Source organism: Ictalurus furcatus, chromosome 12 (genome assembly GCF_023375685.1).
Source record: "Ictalurus furcatus strain D&B chromosome 12, Billie_1.0, whole genome shotgun sequence".
Taxonomy (NCBI): Eukaryota; Metazoa; Chordata; class Actinopteri; order Siluriformes; family Ictaluridae; genus Ictalurus; species Ictalurus furcatus.
The window spans coordinates 19161137-19182339 of NC_071266.1; the positions used below are offsets into that span (position 1 = coordinate 19161137).

At 39.0% G+C, this 21203-nt stretch overlaps 1 protein-coding gene across 1 annotated transcript; it reads left to right on the forward strand.

The window, feature by feature from the left end:
* Positions 1-1118: 1118 nt before the first annotated feature.
* lratd2a (LRAT domain containing 2a) lies at positions 1119-2960 on the forward strand. The gene has a single exon (XM_053638419.1). The coding sequence runs from the start codon at positions 1680-1682 to the stop codon at positions 2433-2435; it is 756 nt and encodes a 251-aa protein (XP_053494394.1). The 5' UTR covers positions 1119-1679; the 3' UTR covers positions 2436-2960.
* Positions 2961-21203: the final 18243 nt, after the last annotated feature.

Sequence of the window (21203 nt, forward strand, 5' to 3'; positions counted from 1 at the left end):
TGTGACCATACTTCAACTGACAGCTATTAAACAAATCTAAAACATCTAACGTTTTTATATGGAAAAGCCGCGGACTCTATTCTAAAATGTTTGTCGATATATTTTTCCTTCTTTTATTAAGACAGAGTAGGCTTAAACATGGTGTTAAATACTGAAACATTTAACCAGTGCATAATGAAAAGGTTCTCATACAAGTGTCAGACTTCTGAGCTTAGTCTGTGCGTAAGTGAGCTCAGCTCTTTATAATACAGGGAACAGAGAGAAATCACAGTGGCCTATTTAGAATCAAAAGTTAGTGGAGCATAAAACCGTTGGCTAAACCTCCCCACTATGCCCTCGCTGGTGGGACTTACAGGACAGGGACACAATTTTAATTAAGTGGCCCAGCTTGCCAGAAGCAATTCTATTAGATAAAACAGTGAACGCGTTTGAACGTTAAAAGCAAACAAAACTCCACGCTGAAACACATTAAATATGTTTCTATTGAAGTATTTATTTGTTCAGTGATGGTGGTGCTGTATTTTCGTTATTCCTCTGAGAAGCATTTGTGTTCTAATTTATTATGCTGAGATTGGTGAGAGTAGTTTTAAAACCTTGCCATTATTGCTGTCTTGCTAGTTACTTTTCCAGCATCCAATGCACTTTGTTCTACTTCCTTATAACTTGCAGGGGGGAAAATTGTCTTCTGATCAACATGGGAGACCATCTTAAAAGGGCTTAAGAGAGCTTCGATTGAATGCGCGTTGTGATGTCACATGACATGTCTTGGCGCAAGTCTGCGGAAAATCTACGGTAATTTTGAAAAATTGCAACGTTCTCCGAATATTGTGGAGTTTGCTTGCTTTTGTGTTAATTTCTGTGGTCGCAAAATCATCAAATCCTGGAGGGACTGATTGGAAGCTGATTTGTTTGAGCAGAGTGTAGAGACTAAAGGACGAAAGCCCTGCTCCATTGCACTGTTTAGGCTCTTACTGGAACCAGTATCAATGGGTAGCCATATTGAAGTATGCTTAATGTATGAAACTGTTAGCCAAAGTGAAAATAGACTAACATATTAATACAAAAAAAAAACAACCATTGTTTCAATATTTTCTGGACATGTGGCATTGTGTCTCATCTATGTTGTATATGGGCAACAGGTTTTTGAATTTTCGTGTTACACAAATAGTGCACTGTCTCTTTAAGCGAAACGCCGTGTGTGTGTGTGTGTGTGTGTGTGTGTGTGAGTGATTGCAACATCCAGTTATTTTGCGCGCGCGCACACACACACACCAGGCGGATACAACCCACAAACTAGGATTGCTGCTGTGTTTATCATCCTTGAGCTACTGGAAAGTAATGTTTCTGTTACATTTCACGCGCTTATTTAAAATATAGTCTACAGAGCTGACCTTATAGGAGTTGTCTTTATTTGTGTAACTTTTTTGGAGGATTAAATGCAGATTTTTGGTATAAAAGCAAAAAAATATATCTTTAAGTGAGGATGACCGGATATGTAAAAGAACACGGGTTCATTTGTACATTTAACCGAAAAAGTTATTTATGGGGCGGTTGCGCGCGCGTGTTTCGAATGAAATGTGGCTCGCGCATGTCGGTATTTGGGCGCGCGGTTAACAGGTGCAGCGCGCGTTCCTAGTGCTCGCTTTCCCCGGTATTACCGGACGTCGGCTTTAGTGCTGATGGGCAACCACGTCGATAAACTCGCGCACCTGAGTTACGCCGAAGTGCCGACCGCGGAGCCAAGCGGCACGGACGCGGAGGACGACGGCGCGCGCATCGGCGTGTCCTACATCTTCTCCACGGACAACGACGACGCGTTGACGGACGACAGGACGGACGAGAGGACGCCGCCTCCGCCGCACGAGCTCGAGTGCGCCGTCTACCACACGGCCGCGTGCGTGTACGAGAGGCGCGCGCGCGACATGCGCGCGCAGTCCGCAGAAACCCTGATGAGCAAGTGCGTGCCCGGGGACGTCCTGGAGTTCGTCGCCGCCGGCCAAAGTCCCCACTGGGCTGTGTACATCGGCGACTTTCAGGTAGTGCATCTGCACAGGGCGGAGGTGAAGTGCGGCTTCGTGATGGACGCGGGCCGCGGCAGACGCTGCCGGATCGTGAACCAGCTCTACAAGTACGAGCCGCTGAGCGCCGCCACCGTGGTGCGAAACGCCACCGAGCACGTGGGCATGAAGGAGCGCGAGCTGAGCTGGAGGAACTCGGAGTGCTTCGCCGCCTGGTGCAAGTTTGGCAGGCGGGAGTTCAAAATGGGCGGAGAGCTGCGCATCGGAAAGCAGCCGTACAAGCTGAAGCTGCTGCTGAACGGCAAACAGGCGCACGAGCTCGAGTTTCAGAGTCTGGAGGACGCGATCATGGAGAGGAGACGCAGGGACAGGCTGGGCAAACCGGTCGTGCTGCATGAGCTGGAGGGACAGAGGTGAACTGACACAGATATGCACCTTGTACTGTATGTTCAACGCTTTAAAAAAACTGCATCATCTCTATGTCCCACATTGTTTTCGTTGAATTGACACCTAAAGTGTTTCCACAAGTTCTGAGTCCTGATAGAGGTAAATGAACAGTTAAGTAAATATCATAAACCAGCGGTTTATTCAGCAGCACAGATCATCTGTAATGCTGCTCACACTCTCTGACACACTCTCTGATCTTATTTTATGTAGATGATGGTAACACTTTTTGTTTACTTTCAGACCATTTATGTAAAACTTCTTTGCTTACAAAAGTCTGATTATGATGACTAAATGGTGAAAACACTTACCGCTTAATACATAATTAACATTTACGGATACAGTTCGAAATGGCTGTTTTCTGTTTGTTTATTTGTTTGTTTGTTTTCCTAGTGGCACTTAATGTTACCACTTTTGATTAATACCACCGACTCTGAACAGATGAGCCACACCTGTTTTGAATATGATGTGGAGAGAATAAATGCATACCTCCCTGTCCATTCATGGTTAAACGTTGTTTTTCGTTGTCTTTTAAAAAAAAAAAATATATATTATTATTTTTTTTTTAAACAAGGTACATCATCTATGAAAGTCTGTGAAAACTACACTTTCTGAGCTTAATAGCCTTGTCTCTAGCAAGCCTCGGTCTGATGTCCTTCCTTGAACTAAATATTTACATGCATGCATGTGATTGGATGCCTGATCAGAGGATCTACTACAGAAGCATGGTGCATGTTTAGAAAACTACTAGAGTTGCAGCTATTTTTTGTGTTTATTGTCTCTTGGTTTGGTCTGCTGTGATACTTTGCTGGGTCTTCCAGTTGATGAGCCCTAACTAACCAAAATTTCATGCAGAAATCTTAGACACAGACCCCAATGGCCAGGAGCAGAAGGAGCAAAACTGGTTTTCTGGGTGCGAGGGATGGCATACACTTTCTCCGCTGGCCATCACAACAAGACTAGTCACTGAGAGACATCCGTACGCTCATGTATGCGGAAGAAGGCAGACAGCACTTTCCTCAGTGTGTGTTACACTGACCTGGGATGCAGTATGAGCAGCAGTTCGAAAAGATGCAGTTGGCTGGCTATACATGTCTTGCTTTAAGCATGTGTTAAACACTACGAGAGAACTGTTACGATTGACCTGTAATGTGCTCTGTTGTGAAATAACAATATATTGATGAATATAGTGGTAAAGGGGGAAAAAAGTAGACTGGCATATACAGAATATAACGCACATGGCTGACCATGCAAAAATGGTTATTTGCCAGGTAATATTATATAATATTATATAGTAATAGAGTCGTGTAAACAAAGTGGAGATGGATGCAAGTGCAGTTAAAAGCTTTAATGAAAGGCAGGTAGACGAATCCAAATCGTGAGGCAATATCAATATCCAGAAACAGGCGTGGATCAGATCAGGCGATCTACAAACGGGCATAAACAGGGCATAGATGAGAAACGAGGGCAGGATCAAAAACCGGGAAAGAGGACAGTGAACAAAGTCTCAGTACGGCTCAAGGCGGCAAACACTGAAGCCTATAATACTTCACCCTGAACAAACACACACGAAGGGTTTAAATATACAAAGTAATTAAGGGAATGACACAGGACAGCTGAGACACATTAGGAAACAACCAATTACATTACAGGGGCGGAGACAGGACAGAAACCAAAACAAATAAAAATAAAAAGTTTAACATTTGTTAGTGTATCACAGGAATGTCAACCACAAAAACAACTCGTGTTAAACTCAGCCTGTTTAACTGGCTTGTAGACCTTTTCAGGTGAAGTTTGAATTCTACAATGAGCATGTACAGAACAAGTCAGAGAAACCAAGGGTGTTACAACTGACTAGGGTTACAGCTCTTTTACAGTATTAAATGAACACCTAATGTTCAAGGCCAGCTCACAAATGCTGCAAATCCTTAAATCATATTCATTATTCTTTATAAAAATTGATCATATTTTGCATACACACACACACACACACACACAAAATTCCCAAACGCTAGAAATGGACACAAATAATTGATTCAAACACAGTCAATTTTAAAACTAATTACAAAATGAATTACAATTTTGATTTCAGTTGATACCATAGTCTTATTTCAATAGTGTAAGTATTAACAACTTAAAGTCTCAGCTTATTTTTGTCATCTTAAGGCATGTGATTCACTAAATCGTATTAATGATTCGGTAATGAGATTCAGTGAGGATAAACAGGAAGGGTATGTAGTTATTAGAAGGAGGAATATAACACTGTAAATGTTAAAAAGAACACTGCTGTGTACATTTACACACAATGATTGATGGGAGTGGGTTTAAGTCTGCGTTTCTTTCAAACCAGCCATTTCACATTTCATATTCCGTTGCTTTGACTCTCAGGATGAGTTTCCAAAAGTAGTCATACAGTGTATTGCTATATTATGCAGCACAGTTGCCTTTAAGAAAGCAAAGGGTAAAAAATGGTGTTAATCGGCAAAATAAAATTCTATACCCAGGACTCGGCTATGGAGTTACAATCGTTGCGTTAGACGTTTGAATTTAAATGCAACACTTACAACAAATCTTATCCTACTTGTATGCCTCAAAATAGGCTTAAAATATATATACAGTATATACTACTTTAAATAGGAAGGAAGCTATTGAAGACCAATTTATTTGACCTTGCTGTGACCTTGGCCCTGTTTGGCTCAATTCCCAAATCTTAATCAGTTCATCTGCTTGTCACAGTAATAATTCCATATAAATCCTACAAACTTTCAACCACTCGCTCTTGAAGCATCGCTCTAAGATGATTTCTTACCCTACCATCTGAAATTGGATCTTGAACTGAAATCGAATTTCGTGGTTAATAGAGAATGAATGGATTTTCTGTGTGTATATCATTTTGAACTTCAGACGTCCTTTCAGCATGAAAATTCAGATTCAGACTGAGGATTGCTCTATAGCGAAATTAAATTCCAGATGGTGTGATGCAAATTCAAATGAATAACATTCAAATTCAGATTTTTGCATTTAAATTCAAACTTCTAAAGTGGTGACTCGGGGCTGATATCTTGGCTACGAGTTTTGTGACTGAATAAATGCGTGGTCTCTAAGTTGATGGTGATCGCCCGTGAAATATGTCAGCATATTTGCAGAATCTTGAGTCAATGACCAGAGAAAATCACGAGTACAGCAAATAATCCCACAACACAGTTAGTATGCTTGTGAGATATGGCTGAGACGAGGCTCTTTATGACCTTCGGAAGTAGGGTATTTTATTATCTGAGTGCGATGTCTCTATGTCTCAGAGCCGTTGTGGGTAAACATGGGGATGCTGGGGCAGAGCGACGTAATTACAGCTGCCACCACCAGTGAGTAATGGCCGTGCGTAAAGGCAACAAGGCTCTCTTTGTGCGTCACTTTAGCCCTGGCTCTAATGCTGCCGCAAAACAATTGCCCCCTAATGAGCGCTTCCTTAGCCAAGCGGTGAGCGTGATTGGTGATTGGTGGCAGATTTGTGGCTGTGCACTGTGTGTAGGTTATCAGAAGACGATGGTGATATTGCGCTCAGCCTGAGGGACGGTGCAGGTGGCTCTTTGTTTCCTCTCACAATTGCACTCTGTTATTACTCTATTCGGCCCTGTTATGACAGAGCCTCAGTGTGGAAAAAGCGCTTTCATCGTCTAATAAAATCAGCTAGCATACAGCTTGATGTATTGAATTGTTAAGCGTTTCGTCCTGTTTGGTCTGTGTGTATTTGCACTGTCTCTTTCTCAGTCCTGTGTTGCAAAATGAGCTTTGTGGTTACACCATTGCAGTCTGTAATCCCTGTGTGCTTCTAGAGCAGTGAGTCAGTGGAGGTGCGTCTCAAAGAAACACTGCTTGTCACTAACCTATTAGCACAGCTGCACGTTTTCTGTCACACCACGTCAGCTTAGCTCTATAGAACTCAACCAAACCCAAGGCTCAATCCACCACTAGGACCTTTTTTTTTTTTTTTGTCTCTGAAATACATTTAAGATGTAATCATGTTTTTCACATAATGACTATATGTGATCATATGGGGAAAAATATGTAGAAGTGAGTTTCATAACTCACAAGTTATGCCCTGAGGTGCACATACACGCACATGAACAACGTGTGATCATGTGCAAATGAATGAATTGTGTGGAGGGGAAAAAAAAGAGAAAATAAATGTATTACGTGGAAGAGAAGCATGTGGAATTAAACAAATCATGTGAAAAATCACGTAAAAATAAATAAATAAATAACGTGGGGGGGATCACATGCAAAAATAAATGACCTGTGTTAAAAATCACGTGGAAAAAAAAGAATTTTGTGAACAGAAGAATCACATATAAAAATAAACGAATCGTGTAAAAATAAATTAACTTGGTTGAAAGAAACCACATTAAAATAAACTGCATGAAAATAAATGAATTATGCTGGGAAAAAAATCACATGCAAAAAAAAAAATTTTGTAAAAAGTAAAAATAAACAAATTATGAAAATAAATAAATCAATGGGGGAAAATGAGATGAAAATAAATCAATTATGATTTTTAAAAAATCATAAAAAAAAACTATGAAAATGTGTGAAACATAATGTCTTAAACTCAATGTGTAAATTTGACATGCGTATGAATCATGATTATTGACATGTAAAGTTCTGTAAGGGGTCACGATAACGGCTTATCCTTTTACAATATTATCATGGATTACTTTTGTGTGAAAAATGAACCTTAGCAGGCATCACATTCTGGACTTCTTGTCTGGTCTAACTCATTTATTTACTGATAACCGTTCACTAGCGTTTTAGCTTAGCATTAGTAGAATAGAATGACACTAATGATTATCTAAAATACCCTCAATAAAATTGTGATCCATGCTCCTGTTTTCAGCTAGGTTCACAACTGGACTTTTAAAATAGAGTTAGGACACGTGTTGAAAGGGTAGCTAAATTAGCTAGATAACTAACGCTAGCTAGCAAGTTACATACAATACCTGCCATACAATTGATCCATGAGAATGATTTCAGTTCGTCTGATAAAACAGTTAATGAAAATGAGAGTTATGAGACATCAAAGAATCATGGGATGACTTTTGTTAAGAAGAAGCGGGTTAAATTTCCCCTGGAGAGAACCAACAGTAAAGAATTGGCCTATAGTAAGTATACTGTGTGTCTGCGGCAGAAACCTCATTACTCTGCTAATACAACTTGGTCCACAGGTTAGATGTAGTAACTTCAGGCACTGGTTGTACTTAAATGGAACTTTAGCTGTATAGTACTATATGTCTGATCGACCAAAATAAGGTACAGTATGTTAGAACATTGTTTATCAAATACTGTTTTGTAGCCAGGGACCTCTTTTAACTGGAAGATAGATCCCACAGACTCCCTCAGTACACATCTATTTAATGAACATGATTCAAATGTGTACAATAAAATTTTAGCTTTTTATTAGAGCCAGGGAAATTTTTCTTCCTGAACTTTCCACTGACGACACATTATGTCTAGACTGACATTAATTAGAGCCTACTTATTTTTGAGTTACTGAGGTTTGGAGTAATTACATTCAAATCAAGGGACCAAGTAAATAGGTTATAATAACTCAATAATAAATATAAGAACTTGGATGGTGGGTTGTAATTTCCACCGCAGTAACTAAATTAAAAAGGCATGCACCCTCTGGCTATGCTTCACAGATCCCACTTTGACAACTACAGCCTTAGAAGACTTTACACTTCCTTTTTATTACACACAAATCTCATGCCTCAGAACTGGCCCACAAGCTGACTTGTGAATGGAATATAAGGGTAGTGTTCAAGATAACAATATCATGTGAGTTAGATATCTGATATATTGTACGTTACATGGTCAAAAGTATGTGGACATCTGACCATCACATACATATGTAGTTCTTCCCAAAACTGTTGCCACAAAGTTGGAAGTACACAATTGTATTGAATGTCTTTGTATGCTTTCGCATTACAGTTTCCCTTCAACTAAGAGGCCCAAACTTGTTCCAGCATGACCATGCCCCTATGCACAAAGCAAGGCTCCATGAAGACATGGTTTGCCAAGGTTGAAGTGGAAGAACTTGAGTGTCATCACATAACGCTGACCTCAACTCCACTGAACACCTTTGGGATGAACTGAAACACCAACTGCACCCCAGATCTCCTCAGCCGACATCAGTGCCCATCTTCACTAATGATCTTGTGACCGAATGAACTCAAATTCCCACAGAAGAGTGGAGGTTATTGTAACAGCAAAGGGAGACTATCTCTGAAATGAAATGTTCAACAAGCACATACTGGCGGTGATGGTCAGGTGTTCACAAACCTTTGGCCATATAGTGTACAGTGCTCTCCAATAATATTGGCACCTTTGGTAAATATGAGCAAAGAAGGCTGTTAAAAATTGTCTTTATTGTTAAATCTTTTGAGCGTTTGTTTAAAAAAAATCACATAAATACTCTGCTTTCATGGATATAAAACAATTGCAAACAAATCACAGGTGTATCCAAAAATATATATTTGTTAAATATGGGTGTGCAACAATTATTGGCACCCTTTTAGTCAATACTTTGTGCTACTTCCCTTGGCCAAGATAACAGCTCTGCGTCTTCTCCTATAATGCCTGATGAGGTTGGAGAATACATGGCAAGGGATCTGAGACCATTCCTCCATACAGAATCTCTCCAGATCCTTCACATTTCAAGGTCCACACTGGTGGACTCTCCTCTTCAGTTCACCCCACAGGTTTTCTATGGGTTTCAAGTCAGGGGACTGGGATGGCCACGGCAGGACCTTGATTTTGTACAATTTCCTGTTCCTAGTCACCCAGGTGTACTAAATAAAAAAGTAAAATACCAATGGGAATATACTTCAAATATATTTTTCTCATTGGAATTCATAGTGGTGCCAATAATTGTTGCACACCTATATTTAACAAATATATATATTTTTGGACAAACCCGCACAGTATTTTTGTTATTTTTTTGAACAAAAGGTAAAACAATAAAGACAATTTTCCCACAGCCTTCTTTGCTCATATTTACCAAGGGTGCCAATGTTAGTATATATATATATTAGTGTATACATATATATATATATATATATATATATATATATATATATATATATATATATATATATATATATATATATATATATAATCAGCACATGTCTGTAGAATCTTTGAGTAATGATTTTTCAGAAATAACCCGGTTTGCCAACTGTTGCCAGTGTATGATGGAAATTTTGTCCCACTCATCTCATTATTTTATACCAGTGTTCCCTGATCCAGACCTCAGGGACCTTAAGACTGTCTCTACTGCAGCTCCCAACACAGTTGAAGCACACAAACAAGAACACTGCTCAGGTGTGTCGAGACTTAATATAGTGTAAAAATGTGATCACTGGGGACTGTGATAGAAAAAAATATTATACTTCATCTGAGTGTGATAATCTGTGTTTAATAATGCCCCAAGCATTATTATGACTTTATATAATCTATCTTAACTTTATCTAGCAGATTTTCTTTTTAATTCTGCTAAACCATGTAAAAAAAATATGTTTTAGTGTTGGAGGTTAGACATTAATTTACCAAAATCAGCTGATGTTAAACAGTGTCAGAGTACTTTGTAAAAGTTAAAACATTAATAAAACCTATTTACAGCATTTTCTCCGTCCCTTATAACTAATGCTTTACCTTTTGATAAAGTAACATTTTACCTTGAAGCATAATCATTAGCATACTTTAAAAACCTTATTATGTGTCACTCATGCCCATGAATTCCCATGAATCATCCATTATAGGTTGTCCATCCATCCAGCCATACCTATACCGCTTATCCTTCAGGGTTGCGGGGAACCTGGAGCCTGTCCCAGGCGGGGTACACCCTGGACAGGGTGCCAATCCATCACAGGGCACAATCACATACACATTCACACACCCATTCATACACTACGGACACATTGGACATGCCAATCAGCCTACCATGCATGTCTTTGGACTGGGAGAGGAAACCGGAGTACCTGGAGGAAACCCCCGCAGCACGGGGAGAACATGCAAAATCCTCACACACAGAGAGGGCCGGGGCGGGAATCAAACCCCCAACCCTGGTGGTGTGAGGCGAACCCTGACACCTGAATGAATTATTTGGAATATTCATATGTTCAAGTCACATGTTCAACAGGAAGTTACATCATCTGAATTACCTGAAGAGAAGTAAGTTCTTTCATTCTTTTTTCTTTTCTCATTGATATTGTGATATTGACTGAAGAATTCACTTTAAATGTACGACCCTGTGCTAGGAAACTCACACCTGTTACTCATTTAAGAGCAAAATGCCACGGTTATAGGAAACCATGAAATGAGGTAACACATTTTTAATGGATAAATGCAACTTTTCTAGATTCAATGTTATAAAATGATACAGAGTAAAGCTTTGAAATCGCAGAGTCATCAAAATATTTTGGACTGTACTAGCACTTAAGGATGTGTTTTTCACTTTTAAGAGGAAAGAAATAAACACTCATTAAAACTCTTAACCTCTCTTACTGTCATCAGAGAGTATGAGAGCGAGTGATTATTTTGGGTGGTTAATTGGTTTTCATTTGCATAAACAGATCATTACACGTTCCTTTCCGTCATCTGGCTGGTGTCTTGCCTCAGTGGCTGCAGGTTCCTACAGGTTCCAGACCTCTAGTCCTGCTCTGCCTGCGTTGTTGTCATGTGAATAAATCCTGCATAATCTTTATCCCTATTTTCCCTGAACAAGCTCACAATCATGACTGGATATGAAACTTTTCAGTTAACCTGGAAGAAGACAGGACGAAGCCGTTGTCTTTTATTTTATAATCTGTCGACCTACAACGTTAAAAACGAATCCATTGGGGCTCACAAAAACGGAACCAGTTTTCCTTTGAACATCCTAAACTGCATTCAAATGATGACTCCCTGCTTTATCGTCTTGGTAATATGGAAAGCATTCTTAATCAGCAGCATGAAAGCTATCGTTGAGAAGCACAGCATCACTGCTGAGCACAAAATGTTGCAGATATTTTTCCTAAAAGGCGTATATTTATAGAGGATGATTGAATATCCCTGAACCCTGTCTGCGCCGTTAAAGAACACAAAAGAGCGTGTAGATAAGCCATTAATTGAGATAAGCGTTGACATTTAAACTGTGTAGAACATGAAACGCTGATAGTGATAAAAACAAAACAAAACAGAAGTCCCGAGTAAAGTTCTGTGTTAGTGACTGGAAGATGAGTTCAAATCAAGTCCCTTATCCTTTAATGTAGCTTTATACTTGTTTGCCTTACTTGTAAGTAGTTTTAGATAATAGCGCCTACCACATAATTGGGTGAAATGTAAATGTACCTTTGGTAACACATTTCCTCACCTCCTGCTTCATTTGCATTCTTCACATTTGTTGCAGCAATGCACTTGTACCCGCATATTTTGATCACTCTTAGCTTTAGTGGCTGCCAGGTCAGTCACAGTGATGAAAATTCCAGCTTTGAGAGGACTGATTACAATGCTGGGCAGCAGCAATAATAAACACAATGGAAAGGCACTGCGTGGGGTGCCAGCAGGCTGAAAGCCTTATTCTAACTTGATTAACTCAGGGGGACGAATTGTAAACCATCTGAGATATGCAGGGGAATACAAGCACTGGAATATGCCGGGGTGACGATGGAAGTCAAGTTTGGGGAGGTTGAGTACCAAACAATCAGTTGCCTACTATCAGTTATCTAAACAACAGTGTTGGCTAGTGATGCAATTACCACACACTGAGTGAATTTGAGATAAAATAATTTTCCCATGTCTCCCTACAGATATTATGCACCCCTGAAAGTAATATCAGTTATGTCATTTATTTATTTATTTATTTATTTATTTATTTATTTATTTTTACTGTGTAATATATTTGTAAGGGCGGTATGGTGGTGTAACAGGCCGTGTTGCTGGCTCACAGCCTCAGGGTTCCTGAGCTCAGGTTACTATCTGTGGCGTTTCGCATCTTCTCCCAGTATATGTCGGTTTTCTTCTGTGGGATTCTCCGCTTCCAGGGATTCTTCCTTCCAGCTCTCAAAAACACGCCGGTAGCACGTACAGGCTAACCCAGTAACCCTGCGAGCAAAAGCTGACTTAGTGCGTGCAAGCTAACCTAGTGAGTGAAAGCTAAACTAGCGAGTGAAAATGGATCTAGCGAGAGAAAGCTAACGTAGTGAGAGAAATGTAACTTAGTGATAGAAAACCGACCTAGCGGGTGAGAGCTGACATAATAGAAGAAAAATAACCTAGTGATTAAAACTGACCTAGCAAATGAAAGCTGACCTAGTGAGTGAAAGCTTACCTAGCACAAGAAAACTAGCCTAGTAAGTGAAGGTCTGTCCTAGCATTTGAAAGCTAATCTAGCAAGTGGAAACTGATAGCAAGCGAAATCTAACCTAGAAAGAGAAAACTAACCTAATGAGAGAACGCTAACCTAGCAAGAGAAAACTAATCTAATGAGAGAAAGCTAACCTAGCAAGAGAAAACTAACCTAGCTAGAGAAAACTAACCTAAATAGAGAAAGCTAACCTAGCAAGAGAACCTAACCTAATGAGAGAAAGCTAATCTAGCAAGAGAACCTAACCTAATGAGAAAAAGTTAATCTAGCAAGAGAAACTAATCTAATGAGAGAACGCTAATCTAGCAAGAGAAAACTAACCTAGAAAGTGAAGGCTAACCCACTAACCTTGTGGGTGGAAGCTGACCTAACAAGGAAAAGCTAAGCAAACCTTACCAGGGCAAATTGCTCACAGAAATGAATGAATGAATGAATAAATAAATGAATGTAAATTTATATATAACTGTAGCAGACTAGCATACTATCTAATACTTGCACTATTCATTTATTTAACATCGTCTCTAATTTTATCATTCTTAATTTATGCTAACCTGAATATGTGTGTTAATATGAGCATCATTGTTAGCCTAATAAAACCTATTTTTTATCAGTTATAATAGTTTGGTATAGTATCCAAGCCATAGAAGCCATACAGTATCCAACACTCTCTTTTGGAGAGCAAATGCTATAGATTAAGATGGCACTAAAGTGCTATTTAAGTACTATTTTGTCAACATCAAACATCATGAAATAACCTTCATAAATGAAAAAAAGCCATCATCTATAATACCTATAGGATTACTGTCATACTTTAAAATGCACCTGATAGATAGTTTGAGCTACAAGCAATCAAAGAGTGGAAGGGATCACAGTTTTAACTGGTTAAGTGGTTTTGTATCTGTGTGCTAGTGTGTGCTAGTGTGGCCAAGCAGCACAGCAAGCGCAGTCATGGAGAGTGTAGACACATGAAAGAGCAGAGGAGGGCTTGAGCACAACGATAATCATGCGAGAAGAGAAGTATGCACTCTGCATGACAATACTGTGAGATATCATATTCATAGAGGCATCGTGTTGCAAACAAATTTGTAAGGGGGGGGGGGGATGTCAACACACACACACACACACACACACACACACACACACACACACACATATATATATATATATATATGGCAGTGATAGTGAGCAAACAAGATAATATTGTGTGAAACATTGCTTTTGGGTGTGTACATCTGCTCACTTATACATGATCCTGAGCCTTGTTTACGGTTTGTGTGGAGTTTAACATTATCACCATGTCAGCATGGATTTTCTTTTACTTTAGTCTCACCTCTCAAAAGCACACCAGTAGGTGGATTGGCAACTCTAAATTGCCCCTAGGTATGTGTGTGTGTGTGTGTGTGTGTGTGTGTGTGTGTGTGTGTGTGTGTGTGTATGAGAGAGAGAGATAGATAGAGAGAGAGAGAGAGAGAGAGAGAGAGAGAGAGAGAGAGAGAGAGATGGATGCTTTGTGATGGGCTGCTTTACTGCTTTACATGCAGTGTTCCTAGTATAGGCTCCAGATATCAGCCACAGACCTGACCAGAATGAAGTACTTACTGAAGGGGAATGAATGAGGAAAAATCAAACTGTTTACACCACAGAATGTGTTTTCTATCACTGCACAGCTCTGACAGCAGTTCCAAATGCGAGGTTTATATTAATGCACTTGTTCTAATTTGTTATTGGAATCTGGGTCATTATGGAACGAAGGTTTATAGCTGTTATAAAGGTTTATAAGTGACAACTTATCTTGTTGTCATGTTCTAACATTAAATCTAAGTACAAAGTGAGCAAGTGTACACTGGCATATTGCTGTAGTAGGAGAGGAATAAAACAATCCGGGAAAATAATCACAACATTGATTGATGGGCATTGATTATTTTCCTATGACAGCATTGTGTTTTGTTCCTTTAAGTTAAATTTGCACATTAGTTTTAGATTTAAATGACATGGATTTAACGTAATTAAATCAGTAATTCCTGCTACCCCTGCATATTACCCCGGCACTGGAACAGACAGATCTTTCCTAGTTTTTCCATTCCATCTTCATATTATGCAGGCAGTCATGTTAGAATTCAGTGTGAAGTATTTTGGACCTCCTGCAGTCCAGTTTCCCCCAGAGAACGGGAGCTCGTCTCAAACGCAAGAGCAGCGCTGTCGAATACCAAGCACTGAATCATATTGGTTCCAATTATACCAAACAAAAACCACTGCCTCCCTGCAGAAACCTGGCCCATTGTGCTCACTACAGGCACCACAAGGAAGACTTTGCACGTCACTCCAGCCCTGGATGAGATGAATGATTCATTTGCGAAGTTTTGACGCTGCCAAGCAGTGATTGCCTCAGCTGAATTTTGAGTCATGAGTACTTGAAGCTTCAATCCCAAGGTCAGAATATTCCTAGTTGTGCTCAGTGGCTGTTCATGGTGGAAATTCTATGTACCTCAAGGGCTAATAACAGTCAACTGCATTATGGTACTTGACTAGTAGACATGTTCATAACAGTCCACATGATTGCAAATTTAGAATAATTATGGTTACAGGGCTGTAGTCCTAAGTCCAAAAAGAGGCAATTAAAAAAATTAAACATAAAAAAAGACTAAATATACGAATGAGAAGATGGCAAGAATTGAAATAAACATCTAATAGGAGTCTTATATATTACTAATATCTTGCATAAATTGTCTTAGCTGTAAATTGTTATTATTTTGTTTAAATATCTTTTTTTTTCTTCGTTTAGTACTGCCCATCCGAAGCTACAAGTTTCCCAGAAGACAAAATAATAACAATTCACACCGATCATCCTGTTCAAAAGTTTACATCCCCCTGGCCCTTAATGTAACGTTTTGCCTTCTTGAGCATCAGTGAATGTTTGGACCTTTTGTAATAGTTGTGTACGAGTCCTTCAGTTGTCCGCAGTGTGAAAAGATGGATCTCAACATCATATACTCACTGTTGGAAAGGGGTCAAATATGCAGAAGATGCTGGAAAAGTAAAGAATTTGCAGGACCTGGAGGATTTTTCTGAAGAACAGTGAGCAGTTTAACTGCTCAGGACAAACAAATGAGTCATGAACAACTATCACAAAACATAAACACAGTCATGGATCATCCAGGTAACAACACACAGTAAATAATCAAGGGTATGTAAACTTTTGAACTGGTTCATTTGTGTAAATTCATTTATTATTGAGTCTTGTGGACTATATGTAAACATCTGTTATGTGAAATAGCTTATTCAGATCAGAACTAAATAAAAAACTAAATGCAATTTTAATCCCTCTTATTATTATTTTCTAAATTATTAACATTTCGCAGATTCCTTAAGGGGAAAGCACAACTGTACTTATAGCTTACTTTATGTGGTGCTCGTAAGTGTTTAAAAAAATAAAATATAAAAATCGGTCCATGACATAATCAGAGTCTCAGGTTTAGATGGTGTCTCCTCCAATGTACTCTGTGCAAAAAAATACACAAGTAAAATTTTGTAGGGGACGAAACTAATAATGAATTAATAGTGTTATGTTTATGCATTTAAAATTGACAGCCAATGTCATAAATTTCAGCATGACACATAGTAGTCACATCAAACTGTCAAACAGCAGCGCTGGATTTAATATTGTTTCTAGCACAAGCTAGAATTATATCTCACAAAACAATCAGTTTAAATTAAAGAACATCATGTGTAACTGAGACACACCACTGCTTTCGGCAAACTCCAGCCTGCGAGTCTAACTACTTATGTAACATCTGAATAGTTCAAGTTCAAGTTCCTTTATTTTCATTTCATCCATATACAGTACAGTACACAGTGTTACAGTACACAGTGGAATGAAACAATGTTCTTCTTGAAGTAAAAAATAACACTTAATATTTGGTTGCATATCCCTTGCTTACAATAACTGCATGAAGCCTGTGACTTACTGACATCACTACATTGTTGGTTTCGTCTTTTGTGTTGCTTTTCCAGGTTTTTACCACAGCCTCTTTCAGTTTGTTTGTTTTGGGGGGTTTCTCCCTTCAGTCTCCTCTTCAGGAGGTGAAATGTTGCTCAATTGGATTCAGGACTTGTGACTGACTCAGTCACTCTAAACCCTTCCACGTTTTCCCTCTGAAAAAGTCCTTTGTTGAGTTGGCAGGTTTTTTTTTTTCGTGGATCATTGTCTTGCTGCAGGATAAAGTTTCTCCCAATTAATTTGGATGTATTTCTCTGTAAAATGGCAGACAAAATGTTCCTGTAAACTTCTGAATTCGTTCTGCTTCTACCATCATGAGTTACATCATCAATAAAGATTAGTGAGACTGTTCCAGAAGCAGCCATCAAGCCCAAGCCATGACACTATGTCCATCATGTTTGACTGATGAGTTTCTACTGTATGTTTTGGATCATGAGCAGAACTATTATTTTTCCACCCTTTGGCCTTTCCATCACTTTTGTAGAAGTTAATCTTGGTTCCATAACTTTTTTGGCTCTCTGTGTTTCTTTCTGAAATCCAGTCTGGCTTTCTGATTCTTACTGCTGATGAGTGGTTTGCATGTTGTGGTATGGCCTCTATATTTATGCTCTCAAAGTCTTATTCAAATGGTGGATTGTGATACCTTCACCCCTGCCCTGTGAAGGTTGTTGTTGATGTCACTGACTGTTGTTTTTGGGGTTTTCTTCACAGCTCTCGCAGTGTTTCTGAGATAAGCTATTGCTATTTTCCTTGGCTGACCCACTTGATGTCTGTTGCTCAGTACATCAGTGATTTCATTTTTTTTTTTAGGACATTCCAAATTGTTGTATTGTTGGTGCAATGCCTGTTATTGATTTTCCCTTTTTTCTCAGCTTCAAAGTGGCTTGCTTTTCTCCTATAGACAGCTCTCTGATCTTTATGTTGGCTTATCCTTTTTAATACCAAATTCAGTCTTCACAGGTGAAACTGAAGGCTAAAACCAAGAGTAGATGTTCAGAGCTATTTGTTGTTTAAACAATCAGTCTAACAGGACACACCTGGGTAACAAGAAACACCTTTCAGTCATGTTCTAGTATTTTTGCTTGCCTAAAAATTAGGTGGATTGACACAAAATGTGCTACGTCGTATGTCATTTAACACATCTACATATAAACACCAGGAAATAAAAGCTGAAATTCTAAACTATCTTATCTCACTCATCTTTGATCTCAAACCCAAATGCTTTCAGTTTAGAGCAAAACAATATAAAAAAGTAATAATTGGCTTTGCTGTTCCTATAGTTTTGAAGGGGACTGTACATAAAGTGCATGTGTGCAAATGTGTGCAACAGCACAAGACAGTACAATAATTAATAAACAGTACAATAGACACAGTAAAGGACAGTGCAGTGCAGACCAGTACACAGTTCTTGTGTGAAATAAGGTGCAAAGAGATATTACAATATGATAATACATGTTGTAAATGTAAACATAAGATACTAATTAGCAGCACAAATGCAGGGGATCAATACAGTATTTTGTTTACAGTGTTTTAGCAGCAATTTAAGAGAGAAATGTGCAAAAATGGCAGAGGTAGTGGAATGGTGCTAAGTCGAGTATGAATGTGTGTGTGTGTGTCTGGGTTAGTGCCAGTCCAGTCTCTTTGTATTGTTGAGTCTGATGGCTTGGGGGAAGAAACTGTTACACATTCTGGCTGTGAGGGCCCGAATGCTTTGGTACCTTTTGCCAGATGGCAGGAGGGTGACGATTGTGTGATAGGGGTGTGTGGGGTCATCGACAATGCTGATGGCTTTGCGAATGCAGTGGGTGGTGTAAATGTCTGTGATGGAGGGAAATGAGACCGTCTTCAGTCTGTGGTTACGTTTGATGACTGAATACAGATGTGCACAATTTCTGTATTAAATTCTCACTCTGTGCTTTACTCAACTCCAACTACAGCCCAGAGTGTGAAGTGGTGTTAAAGCTTCTAAGAAGTAATAAATAAATAAATAAAAAAATCTCACTCCAGATTGTTAGAATTCATATAAATTCCACATGAGATTAAGTTGTCATTTCAGTCTTTGTCGCTAGTTTGGAAACCCAAATCCTCTGTATGTTTGATCTCTATTTCTGAGTCGTAAAAGGTATTTTAGCTTGATATGCATGCTGTGGTCTGTGCTAGAATTTTGCAGCATTCCATACATTATTCTGCAGAATGTCATATGACCTAGATGAAAGAAAAAAAATCCTCTTGTTTTTGTGCATCATAGGGCCTTTTATATTTATGGCTTCTAAAAGCCAGAAAGATGAGGTGGATCTACTCAAAGCTGTATAGTTGTTTGAAATCCTGCGGTCAGCCAGGGGGGAAATGACCTTCATCCAGCACAGGTGAAGGGCACTGTGGGAGGCTGGTGTTGGTCAGACATAAATGAGCACCTGCTGTTTGCTTCAGCTGAAAGCCAGCATGTGTTCTTTGCAAAAACTAAAACAAATGCTTAGATTTTTTGCTCAGCAGTAAGGAAGAATATTTTTATTTACAATGCACGTATTAACTTTTGAAATAATATATGATGTTTACTAGGCATGATGCTATTGCGAATACCAAAAAATAATGCCACTGTTGACCCATGTTTTGGCAGACAAACTTTTTTTTTATTCATATTTTGATTTTTAATGAAATTTCATTAACATTGTAGTTTGTCACTTGTGGGCATGTATTGACTGCTGCTACTGTTGCATGTCCATTGTGTTTTTTATTTTTATTTTTTATATCTGATGAAAAATGATAGTAGCTATATGCAATGGTGAAAATGGCCGAGATACACTGGGGGGACTGTAGTGGGGCAGATTATGTAAAACAATATATTTTCTTGAGTGTCAAGACAGGAACATTCATGAATTATTTGTGGCACAAAACAAAGGTAGTTCGTTCGTCCTTATCTTCCATATCACGGCCCTTTGCCCTCTCACTTGTAGCGTTTTTACCAGGTGGTCCAATGTAATTTAATAGTTTTTTTTACATCCTGCCCAACCAACTGTCTCTCTCCCCTTTAAACTGTTCTGTCTCTTTCTTGCCTTTTTTTGGAATACCAACAAGAATAAGAGTGATAGCTTTACAAACATTACATATATCTCTATGTAACTATTGACCAGTATTTATAATAAACATGTAGGCTAACATAACTGTGGATATAATACTCAGCAAGCTATGATAGTGAAAATTAATTAAGGTGAATAAGGGCGTTCAAAATAAAGCACGCAGCCTTATCCATATCGAAGTTTCTATCGCATCTGTTAAAGTAACTGTTTCTATTAAGGTGTTCAGCTCTGTTAATACTCTGTTAATTCACCTGAGGTGGTCTGATCAGTCCTGTGAGGATGTGCGCTGAGAGAGAAGCATTCCCATTAGGTGCAAAAGTTAACATTGCGCAACAACACGCATAATATCCCTGCTACGCTTATGTGCAGAACTTGCATTTATGTGTGGAACTCACTTTCGTAGGCTTTTGAGTGGATAAAAGATAGAAACCTTCTTCATTTCACAGAAAAAAAAATGCAGCCAGTTTGAACTGGAACGCCGTCCTTCCTTGAAATTCACTCCCCGGACTCCACGGGTCTCCCACATGATGTTATATTTATATGTTTTTCTTCCACTTTTGTGTATCACACAATAAATGGGAACTAATTGCAGGTAGAAAATAAAGTTGTGAGTGGGGAATTAAGAAACATTGGACTACACATGCCATAAGATTGACCTGAGGAATCATTTGTGCCAGTTGTGTGGATTTCAATTCAAATGACGCATGTGGTACTGGGATTTTGTTTTTAATCTAAGCTCAGGAGCTAAGGAATGACTGCGAGTAAACAAATATCATGTGCATAGTTATGGCTCATAGAATTATGCACTATTTTATGGCAAGTTGTCCAGGGGTCTTACAAACATGGCATTTTTGCCCAATACCTGATTGCCTCTGCCAGGAGGTTAAGCCTTGTCCTCCCAAGATACACCCAAGTGATGTAGAAATTCCTGTAGGAACACATGTTCCAATGATGTCTCAGGATTTGATCCTGCAGTCTGAATTGAAGGGAGCTGTCCATATGAACAAACTTATGAATACGAAGAGACTTGAAATGTCCTGCATGAAGGAGAGTCCAAGAATCCTACAACCATGTTAGATGTAACAGGAAGAGGTCCTGTGCTATTACTCTCTCCATGGAAAGCTTACATATAAAAGAACAAACGCAACACATCACAGCTTTTCTGTCTCGCAACGACATCAAACCACTTCAATGATACCAGCCCTAATAAAGGTATTGGATGTGGCTTTTTTCTTTGTTTGGAGGTGGAGAAATCTTCAAAGGAATGC

Bases quoted from the DNA above. Each gene is read 5' to 3' on its own strand.
- lratd2a (XM_053638419.1), top strand. From the start codon at position 1,680: ATGGGCAACCACGTCGATAAACTCGCGCACCTGAGTTACGCCGAAGTG.